Here is a 12,012-nt window from a genome sequence, read left to right on the forward strand (position 1 = left end):
TGTTACAGTATTTTGGAAATATTTTGCTTATTAAAAAATGTGTATCTGTCCTATCTGCAAAATGTGCTGGGGTAATGGTCATGCAGAACTTGTGTGAGTGACCAACCAATGACTAGTCCAACTTGAAGCTCACACCACAAGAGTGATCCCACACATGTCATTGCCTGGATGGTCAGGAACCAGAGGCAGGATGGGCCAGAGACCCCTGATAGAAACAAATATGATTGGCAAATAAAATAGTCAATGAAATGTTTCCTAATGATATTCTGTTCTACGTATAGACTGGTGTCTAGCCAAATTGTTATCAGAGGGGCATCATGCAGTAACTAATGGGAGCAGATACAGAGGCCCACAAACAAACATTAGGTGGACCCAGGGAAAAACTGCAGAATTAGAGAGGAAAATTTGTAGGAGCCAGAGGGGTAGAGGATACCATGAGAAGATGGCCCAAAGAATCAAGTATGTGGAGCTCCCAGGGGCTCCCAGAGACTGAAGCAATAAACTCAGACTCTGTACAGGTCTAAGCTAGGTCCTCTGCCTATACCTTATTGTTGTGTAGCTTGGTGTTCTTGCAAGGGTCCCAAGAGTTGGAGTGGACTGTGTCTTACCCCTTCACTTGCTCTTGGGACCTTTTCCTCCTAGTGGGTTGCCTCACCCCGCTTTGATATGGGGGTTTGTGCCTAGTCTTATTGTAGCTTTTAAAGCCATGTTCAGTGGAAAACCCTGAGAGGCCTAATCTTTTTTTGGAAGGGTAATGGATCTGGGGAAAAGGAGATGGGGAGGAGGGACTGGGAGGAGAAGCAGGGGGAAAACTTTAGTTAAGATATAATGTATGAAAGAAGAATAAAAGAAAAAATTATAGCAGCTCACACTTGAGGAATTTTGGTGTTTTTTTAAGATGTTGAAACAGTTAATGTCTATGGGAGTTTTTTTTATTTAGACTGCATGAATTTTCTATTATGAGAAGGCTGTGAGCCTGTGAGAACAAGGAGTAGAATGTAATGGTTTGAAAGTGAACCATTACAATTGTATATATCAATTGTCTATTTAGTATTGAACTAAAATCATCTAAATGGTCTGCTTCTGAGAACACCTGTGAGGGAGTATTAAAATTAAGGTTGACATCTGGGAATGTCTGTGATGGATTGTCTTGATCACAGTAATTGAGGAAGAAAGCCCTGACCAATGTGGGCAGCACCATTTGCTGAGCTGGGACGTTGTCCTGGATAAAATGTAGAAAGGGATCTGTATATGTGCATGCACTCATCACCATATTCTTTTCATTTGTAGATGAAGTAAGGCCAGGTACTTCAAGATCTACTTTCTTTGACCTCCCTATGATTGTGGACTACACACAGTTCAAGACCTGTGCAGTAAAATAGGTCCTTTCTCCCTTAACATGTATTGGTCAAAAATTAAATAATAAAAATTTCCTTAGTACATAACTGAAGAAATATACTGGTTTATTTGAAATACAGAATTTTCTTACTTCTTCTATTCATTGTCCCTAATTATGACCATGGGGTGGGTATGTTGTCTACATTTGTATGTTTTTGTGTCTTTGCTTGTTAGTCTGTGTATGGGAGCCAGAACTTCATACATGTTAACCAAGACTCTTATCTATGAACCACAGCCACACCCATTACCATACTTTCTATCAAGGGTTTCTCCCCTAGAAAATGTTGCAATGGGAAGAGCTGATTCTGGTGCATTCTTACTTGGTGTCCTGAAGAGTAGAAACTTCTTTATTGAGAGAAGAAAGTTTGCTCCTCAAAATCCATAGAGTTTGAAAGTAGAATATCAGGTTTATCTGTGGGAATAGCATGAGAAAATGCAATGGGATTTTCTTTTAGGCTCCATTATTCATATAATACAAATTTTCTTGTATCTGAGACTCATTCTCCAAACAAGTCATGCTCCGTAAGGATTTCATGGACATTCTCTGATGTATTATGTACAGCAAACATCATATCTCCAGTTACCTTCATTTCTTGTGTAGTTTTCTGTATGCATTTTATTCAAAACAGGACATTTTAAAAGTAGAAAGCTATTATTCATTCCTGACCTAGGCAAAAGCTATTAATTAAGAAGTTTCTAGAAAATAGGAAACCATCTTGTAGAAACAGAGTAGATGGATGTTCACAAATAAACTAATGAATCTAGAACTTTAAAAGCAATCCATGGTGGACTGCTATATTATATATTTTAAATTGCAATAGAGGAACCAGAATGAATAGAAGAGTTGAAGGATAGGGGAAGGTTCTGGGGAATGCTGTCTTCTGTGTATGACATGCTTATTGTGCTCATGAATTCAGTCATTGTGGTTATCCACACAAGACCCACATAAGATCAAGTCAGTAAAAACTCCAGCATGGATGAGGAAGGAACTCTTGAGGTTTCACCCCAACTAAGGAATGAGTGGCCTTGATAGTTAGAATAGGAAAGAGTTAACATTCCCCTTTTGTATATAGCCACTGATAAGCTAGGCTCCACACCCATGCACATATGGGCTGTATTAATTTGACTTAGTTGGATATCTTGAAGAAGAAGGAGGAGGAGGAGGAGCAGGAGGAGAAGAAGAAGAGGAGGAGGAGGAGGAGGATGAGGATGATGTCAAGTTGTGGGGGAGAACTAAAGGGAAGAAATAGGTGGTAAATAGAACCATAGTTCCTTGTATACTTACATAAATTTCTCAACAATAAAGTTGAAAAAAATCAGCTAAAGGGAGATAAGCAAATGAGGGGTAGATGAATGATGACAATATATTCAGGAACAAGGTCCTTTCAGACTGAGCTCTGGTTCCAGATCTTCAATTCAGTTCCATTTAACAGATAACAAGTGCATATAACATTCACCTACCAAGATAATGGCTGCTACTGGACCCAAGAAACTCCAGATGAATGCTCTATGAATGCTGAGCCAGCAGCTGTGGACAGGAGATAAGAATTAGCTCTTTCTCACTATAGGAGTTGAGCAAAGGCCCCAAAATATGATCTAACACTGTGCAGAACAATTTATTTCCAAGCTAGATTTCAGATGAAGTTCTCGTCTGACATGAGCTGGGTGCACTAAGCATCAGCTTTTCCAAGTTTGAAGTACGAAGTGGTCAAATATGGTAAAGATTAAATGACTGGAGAAGCAATGGGGTATTTAAAACTTAGTAGCTTGCATTTCTCTGAAGTTTTGGGTTATTAATTCTCGATCTTATTCCTTCTCCACTAGACTTTTGATAATTTCTCCAATATACACAAGATAATTTTGGGGGATTTTTGAATGTTTTAAATATGTAAAACAATTTTTTGCAAAATATCTTAGGAAGATTGACTCTTTTTATCTGTAAACATGGACAGTTCTCCATCTGTTCTAAACTGTTTTTATTGGTCATTCATGAAGTATCTCATCTGCAAGCTGTAGTTAAGGCTAAGTGGGATGAAACATGTAAATTTGGGGGCAAAAGTCAGGACTCCTTGGATGTAGCTGTTATAATGACAATCGTAGAGATAATAAGACCATCAAACCAATAAATAGTTAACTCTAGGCTAACTCAGCCAGCCAAAATTAAACATATTTCATGTACAAAATACTCTATTTATTGAAGACTGTCACATTTTGTCATAGAAAATATCAGCCAATCTAGTGGAACTTTTTTTCTAAATTGGGTCCTGGCATGGAACTATGAATCTGATAACTATAATGTGCCATGGTCAATATTTACCATACAGTAAACATCCGCTTTAAGCTGTCTTCTTGCGTTGAAAACTACAACCATGTAGCAAATGCAGTCATCAACTACTTATATTTTGTATGTAGAATTTTACTGGGACTCAGTTGCACCCCTTCCTTTGTATATCACCAGTGGCTGCTTTTACCATAGAAATGTAATATAAACTTATTGCTACAGGGAACAGTTGGTCTATAAACCTAAGATATTTAGTGTTTGGCCCTTTATTGAAACAATGTGCCTGCTCCCAATCTTCTCTACCATTCAGTCTCCAAGATCATTCTGATGAGTGGTAGGGTTTAAGATTCCTCACAGTGAGAAAAGGGTAGGGTTCAAGCTGAACATCAGGCATATCTCTCAGTTGAAAAGAATTAATGTGGTATTTTGTCACTGGTTTATCAATGAAATAAAGAACTTCCATCATCATGGAGTTATATTGACAGACACACAAGCAGCAAACCAGACTTGGGTACTTGGTATTTTTCTTCTCAATGTGTACTGTCATTCAGTGAATTGGTCTTAATATCTACCTACTGTTTGTGGTTCCTTGAAAACATAGTCAATGGGGATTTAGTGGGATTGCGTTAGCCATTTCTTAATTTCATGAAGTTGGGTTCATTTTTTTTATGTCTGTAGACTTGTTTGTGAATGGATTTCTCATTTTACAAAAATTCTCAATGTGATCAAATACCAAATCTGCTAAGGATTTCCAGTAGACTGTGGGTTTAAGAATTAGAAAATCTGAGACAAAGGATATGGACCAGTTGTGAGACTTCTCACCTTGCATGCACAAATACCTGGGTTCTACCTTCACCATTGCACAAACTGGATGTGGGGCTGAAGGCCTCTCACTTAATCACCTAGGAGGTAGAGCCAGGAGGATGGGGAGCCCAAGGACATCCTAGACTACACAGTGAGTTTCAGGCCAATCTGGGATGCTTGAGACCGTGTCTCAAACAAACCAAAATTCAGTAAATAAAACAGGATCAATTTGTTCAACAAATATATACATAATTATGGGCAACAAATGGCATCTATGAATGGACAACTTTTCATGTCATAGCTAGAATAAATGTTAACCAACAACAGCAAAACAAGACACTGAGAACCAACACTATTGGGATTTGTAAGACAGTAATATGCAGACAGGCTGGTTTGAAGAACAATATAAAAAATAGGTTAGTTGTCCAATGAGAAGCTTGGTGTTGAAGCTACATTTATACATTTCTACCTTGCACACTTTATGCTTACTGGATGTGTGTTCCATAATTTTCATGGCCAACTATCGCAGACACAGCGACAATAAAGGCAGGGATTCCATAGCCTACAGGGTACATGAACCTCTTCTTGAATCTTCCTGAGCTGCTGTAGTTGGCCACTTTAAGATTCCTCACAGTGAGAAAAAGGTGTAGCCCTTCAAGAAACATCCACATGAATGAAGCCAAGTAGAGGTAGTGCAACATTCCTGCAATGAGGGAGCACAGCACCTAGGAGAGAGAAAAGGGAGTGTGGTGCAGATTCAGGCTGTACTTGTTCAATTCTCAGTATCTTTTTTTCACTGTGTGTTGGCCTGGGATCTCAACAGGATTCTCTAGCACTTTTCCTGGAGACAATGCACATCGAGGGGGCCCCTTTTGGTCATTGAAATTTACTTTCCAAGTGAATCAATAATTAGGTCAGAAAATGCCAAGATGTTGTCAGAGTATGCCTCAGATTGGTAATTCACAAGGGTTTATAGACCCATACTCCATTGCCCTAGAACTTTAAACAGAACTCTATATCATTACTCTAGACTGCCTCCTGGAGGTCTTCAGTGGAATCTACCTGCAATTGTTATGTTGGGTACTTTCTTGAAAGCAACCATTCACTGACACTCTTTCCATATTGGTTTTATTTTCCTTCCTAGCTGAATGTGTCTTAGATAAAAGGCAAAAAAAAAAAAAGTTCATCATCAACTCTTTGTTGCAAGATCCATGTTTAAAGAAAATGATAATGAGCCCTCCGAGAACAACATTTACTGTTTATTAGTGCTGCATAATACAATAAATGTTCTCTCAGGATGAGATTTCATCACTTTCAGTAGATGGACACCCAAGTTTACACAACATAAATAAGATGATAATAGAAATAAATATTAGGAAATTGAGCTTTAAAATACATGCCTACTTGTGATCTGTAGTAGGAATCTTAGAAGGTCTTATTAATAAAAACAAATCTGAAGCCAGGTATTGGGGTGAATGCTGGAAGATCAGAGAGACAGAACAAGTCACAGCCACCTCACCTTGTCAGTTCCACAGCTGATGCTGTTTCCTCAGGCTGGAAGCCTCTGTGTCCTCATCCCAATGGATCTCAGCTGAACTGCTACTCAAAGCCTAAAAGCTTAACCAGTCAAATGCTACTAGTTTCTGGTCCTCACACCTTTATACCTTTCTGCTTTCTACCATCACTCCCTGGGATTAAATGCTTGCTTTCTGGGATTAAAGGTGTGAGTCACCATGCTTAGCTCTATCCTTGAACACATGGATTTCTGCTTCTGGAATGCTAGGATTAAAGGCATTAGTGCCACCATTTTCTAGCCTTTGTATCTAGTGGCTGTTCTGTCTCTGATCCCAGATAAGTTTATTAGGGTACACAATATTTTGGGGAACACAATACCACCACAGTGATCCATAAGTATCACAAATACTTTGCAGCTTGTACTGTAAAATTACTTCCCTGATCACTCTATGAAGTCAGATTCTAATATCAAAAACTGCCAAATATCATTTACAAAAGGAAACATGAAAATATCCTCCTCTTTATGGGAAAATATTAACAAAATATATAAGGATAATAAATAAAAAATGAATAACATATGAAACAAAACATTTCTTTAACAAGGAAATTTTATCATTACCATGTAAGTGGAGACAGATAAAACATGTAAGTGTTTTATCTTGTATTTTATTTTCTGGGTTTTCTTGTTGTTCGTGTATATTTAATTTGGGGTTTGGTTGTTTTTGCAGAGTCTTTAACGTGAGGTAACTTCTCTATCAGTTTGTATCATACCCAGCATTCAGAAACTGCCAAGGGTAGATTTCAAGTATTCTCACCACACAAGATGATAATCTTTAGAGAGAATGCATATGCTAATTAGCTTGATCTGGCCTCTGTTCATTTAGTGATGCAAAGCACCTTACTGAAGACCATAGATTTCCTAATAGACAGATGTTCCTAGCTTCCTCTAGCAACTAGGAATTCAAAGTTCACAGGGCCACTTCTGGGAATACTTCCTTTTATACATCAGTCTGTGACAGAGGAACAGAGACAGTGAGAAGGAAACCCTTGTCCTTCTATACAGAAACCACTAACAATATCAACAATGAACTATTGATGAGTGGTGAGCCCAGTGTAGCAATCTCTTCTTAATGAGCCCACCAATTTTCTGTGTTTTTAATTATTTATTTTGAGCTAGAGTCTTACCACATTGCCAGGGCTGACCTCTGACTCACAATCCTCCTGTGGCTTCCCAAGTAGCTGACTACAGAAACAAGACCGTGCATTATTATTTTAATGGATGCCTATTAATTTAACATGGTCTTGTGGTATGTTATAGCATTTCAACATGTATACACAGCATGGGATGATCAAGTCAGGGCGACTTTGAAGCCGTGTATAGATGATAACAGAGATGTCTTTACCATGTAGGTGAAGAATTGGCATACTTCAAATGTATTTGTTTACTTCTATTGACAAATGTTATGAAACTTAGCTATGGCTTGGGGGATGACTCAGTGAGTAAAAGCACTTGCTTTGCAAACGTGAACATGAGTTCAAATCCCCAACAACCACATAAAAGTTTTGCATGGCTGTAGGTGCCTACAACTTCAACACTATGAGGTGGGGGAGGTAGATACATCCCAAAAGCTCTCTGGTCAGCCACCCTAGCCAAAATAGCAAGCTCCTGATTCAATGAGAAACTGTGTCTCAAGGCAATAAAGAGGACACAATAGAGATAGATACCTGACACCCTGCTCTGGCAGCTACATTCATACACATAACTGCTCATACCTGTACACTCATGTTCATGCACTACACATAGACACACAGATACCACATACACCAAGAACATTGTCAGGTAACACTGCTGTTAGGAATGCTTTCAGTTTTAAAATAATCAAATATACAAATTTTTTCAATTCTACACATAAAGAGAGCTGAAATTTCCATTCTGCATTTCCTCTAGACATCTCTACTGATGAATCCCTCTCTTTATGCTTGCTCCAGACAAGATGGCTATGACTTATTTGGACAATGAAGTAACTAACCTTAGGCTCAGTTCTGTTGATGCCTGTGAGGAAGAGGAGATCAGCCAGGAAGAGGCAGATAGAGAGCTGTAGGTGGAGTGTAGTGCTTGTATTCTGTATGGGCTGGCACAAGAGAAAGGTGACAACCGCCAGGAATAGGCACAATAGAGAAAGACTCAGTCCCACGTAGGTGATCACAGAGAGTGCAGAAAGCACAGAGTCCTCCTACAAGCCACAGAAGAATACATCAGAGTCTCCACGTATACACTACAGTCATCATGAACATCAGCATTAGGAAGTCTGGGGCCTTGTCATGTCACATTATCTGTTGTACCATTGCAGTTGAGATTAGTGCTTAGCACATGTTATTCACTTAGTAAATAGTAACTAAATGAAACATGAATGTGGAAGTAAACAGCATGATGGACATTGAATAGTAAAATAGTTAATAAACAGAGGCTAAAGTGAAACAGGGGAGTGCAAATTTAAATTAGATACTAACAGCCACAAGTATTAAACATCCTACAAGGCTGACTTACTGAATGAAACCTGTGACTGGAGAACTGGAACATTGCAGAATAGCGGTAATAATATGGTGGTTGTTTTTAGCCTTGTGATAGCATCTATAACCACCAGTGTGCCACCTAGCATCCTTATGTATATTCTGTAAATCCTTTTGAAACACACAAGCAAACCCCTAACCTTTACTAACCAAAAGGCTCAAAATGTCTTCAGCCTCTGAGGCTGTACCAGATTTCCAAGCTTACTGTGACCCACCTATCTGGTGTTCCACAATTGTGTTCGAATTGACTTCATCCACTATTTTCTTTGTTCTCTTACTATAAAAACCTGGTATTTAGAGTAATCTGTATTTGTTTTCTGGGTCATTGTCACTGATATTTGGCCCTAGAATAAGTATTTTTATTTCCTATGAAGTAGGAGCTTTGATAATTTTGTTATTTCATGTTAATAGGAAGCCATTAGGTGACTGTCTTTCAACTTAAGTTATCTCAGACTCATTTGACATCTAAAAATTCTAGGGGGCCATGCTAAGTATTTGATGATAGCTACTTGCCTTAGTTTGGTTCAGCCAGGAAAATTTAGATATAACTGTCTTGCAAGTGAAGTAATGCCTTTAATTCCAGATCCCCTTGGAACCTACTACTTTGGGGTCTGCTGACCTTACTTCCCAACATATGAGGGTTTTCCTTGCTGGGTTGTGCTTACTCCAGACACACTTATGGAAGAGTCAGGATTTCCCCAGCTTTGCTTAACCCACCCACCTGATGTTTCTACAACTGTATTTCTTTAAATGACTTGAGTCATGATTTTATTTTTTAGTTACTATGAAATTTTCATAACATGCTACCACTGGACACAGCTGAAATAAAATTACTGAAGGAAGGTCATGTGTCATACCCAAGATCCACCATCCTTCAATTATGATAACTCTGAACTGAATGTTCTGCACTGATTCCAAGCATTTTCCAAGGGTACTATGAGACACATACACCCAAAGTAGCAATTAACTTGTAAATACTATATGCGTTGGCATGCATACTGTTCCCATTTCATCTCCACAATCCACTACTGGTATTTCTTGGGCATTTGTTTGGAAATTCTATCAGGGGAGAGAAGCTACCCATGCAACTTTGTAGGGGTTCAGAAGTGAAATGTCCCCATCGACTTGTGTACTTCAAAATTGATTCCCCAGTTGGTGGTGTACATTGGAGAAGTTACAGAGCCTTTAAGAGATACTCTCTTTCCAAAGGGTATATGTCACTCTGGGGAGGTGTTGAAGGTTTATAACTGTGCACCATTTCCCCTTCTCTTTTGCTTTCTCTGCTTCCTATCTGTGGACAAAGTGTGACCTCTCTGCTTCCTGCTTCTGATGTGATGCCACACTTTCAATGCCATGATGCACACCATCCCTTTGGAACCAGATAGTCAAATGAACCCTCTTTATATTGCTTTCAGTCACAAAATTTTATCACAGTAACAGCAAAGTAACTAACAAAACATTTGACAGAAGCATGGCCCTCCTCTTTCTTGGATGGTTAGCATCTTTGACCAAGCATGTATCTTCAGAGGGGATGTCCATGGAAGAGTCAGTGAGGAAGAGGGAAGAGTACACATTCCTAGTCAGTCAGTTCAGTTGATTAAACCTTGGCAATCAATCTTTCAATGAAGCTTCAGTGAGACAACAGAGGTGGCAACAAGTTCACACTCAACTGTTATTAAGGGTGTTTCTTGGAATCATCTCTCATCAAACCTACAATTAACTTATTCTTTCTGGATATCTTTTATAGATATATATTGAAGTAATATCACGTTTATTGCTGAGACCTGTGAGATTTGATACCTCGAGGGATAGAGCCATGAGCACAGCAAAGCTGGACAGCTGGAAACACTTGCAAATGGTGTAGGAGTCATTGGTGTACATATGAGAACAGCCCTTAGTGGACCAGCTGCCTCCTTCCTCTGATCCTTCCCAATGGACACAGAGATGTTCTGCTCTTGGGTCAATGGGCTGCAAAGAAAACAGTATGAAGGAACATGATTTTTGTTTCATAATTCCAACTTTTCTTTATCTTTAATTAGGATATGTGACATTGGGTTGCATATGTGATTTAATGATTTCCCTTCTAATCTTTCTCTCTAATCTTTCTCATCCCTCACCTTTCCTGATCCTTCTATCTTTGCTGCACCTCTACATTTTAACTTCTCCACTTAGATTAATCTGACACACACTGGATTGAGGAAAACATATGTGGGGACATTTCACATCCTCTCATCTCACATAGATTTTTGTTTCATCATTTATTCTCTGTCTTTATGCATATCTCAGTGCCCTGTGCACTGACTTAGAATGGACTTACCAGTTTCTTGTCACTGACAAAACAAATGAGGGACTGTAGTGAGAGATCACTACTTGAAGAGAAATGTCAAGTGTCTTTTTTGAGTCCCTCTTTCTGCTCCAGGCTCCCCCTGGAAAAGGCTAGTCCCTCTTTCCTACCTCTGACTCTCAGCATGCTCAACAATTCCCATGGCCCCATTGCCTACATAGGTTTCAGCATGATAATAGTTTCCCTTTATGGAAGTATATATGTGACTTAGCACTTCATTCTCAGCTTTTTTGAGGTGCCAAATAATTCACAAAGTAAAATGTATATATTTAAAGTACAGTGTGCATTCACAGATTTATGAATGGAATAATAAAGCTGTACTGACTGGTTTTGTGTGTCAACTTGACACAGCTAGTCATCAGAGAGAGGAAGGAGCTTCAATTGAGGAAATGCCTCCATGAGATTGAGCTGTAATGCATTTTTCCAATTAGTCATCAATGGGAGAGAGCCCAGTTCATAGTGGGTTGTGCTATCCCTGGACTGGTAGTCCTGGGTTCTATAAGAATGCAGGCTGACCAAGCCATATGGATGCAAGCCAGTAAGCAACACTCATCCATAGTCTGTGCATCAGCTCCTGCTTCCAGGATCCTGTCCTGTTTGCATTCCTGTCCTGATTTCCTTCAGTGATGAACAGTGCTATGAAAGTATCCAACAATCGAAACCCTAACTAAGATAAGAACTAAGCTAATAAGCATATAATTTCAGTGATTATCTTGGGAAAATACACTATTTTAAGTATATGTATGCAATAGTAACAATTAAAAAAAAGAGACCAGGAATATGAGAAAGAGCAAAGGTGGGGTGTATGAGAGTGTGTTGAAGGGAGGAAAGAGAAGGGAAATGAGGCAACTGTATTTTAATTGAAAAAAAATGATATACAGTGAGTATATGTTACACTAATTTCTTTTGAGCTGAATCATTCAATCCTTGAGATTCAGGAAGTGCATATCTCAGAAGTCTCAGGAAATTCCTGATTCACAAGGCCCCATACTTCCTTAAGGTTATATAAACTTTGAGGATTGCTGAGGAAAGAAGACTTTTTGACCTTTAGAGCTGCCTACAAGACATGTAGAGATCTCAGAGCTTCCAGGTTTCATGA

At 38.9% G+C, this 12,012-nt stretch overlaps 1 protein-coding gene across 6 annotated transcripts in view; it reads right to left on the reverse strand.

Moving 5' to 3' along the window:
- LOC114684971 (adhesion G protein-coupled receptor E4) overlaps positions 1 to 12,012 on the reverse strand; it is a 67,406-nt gene that overhangs the window by 8,199 nt on the left and 47,195 nt on the right. For 5 of the 6 annotated variants that reach the window (XM_037197933.1, XM_037197935.1, XM_037197930.1 and 2 more), the window contains 5 exons: positions 10,370 to 10,537; positions 8,029 to 8,232; positions 4,973 to 5,208; positions 2,860 to 2,926; positions 1,719 to 1,810 (listed from right to left, as the gene is read on the reverse strand). In XM_037197933.1, the coding sequence (XP_037053828.1) occupies positions 1,719 to 1,810; positions 2,860 to 2,926; positions 4,973 to 5,208; positions 8,029 to 8,232; positions 10,370 to 10,537 (767 nt within the window). The remainder of the gene's footprint in view (positions 1 to 1,718; positions 1,811 to 2,859; positions 2,927 to 4,972; positions 5,209 to 8,028; positions 8,233 to 10,369; positions 10,538 to 12,012) is intronic. The other variant, XM_037197934.1, reaches the window with a different exon arrangement.

The sequence above is a fragment of the Peromyscus leucopus genome, chromosome 22 (assembly GCF_004664715.2).
Source record: "Peromyscus leucopus breed LL Stock chromosome 22, UCI_PerLeu_2.1, whole genome shotgun sequence".
NCBI lineage: Eukaryota > Metazoa > Chordata > Mammalia > Rodentia > Cricetidae > Peromyscus > Peromyscus leucopus.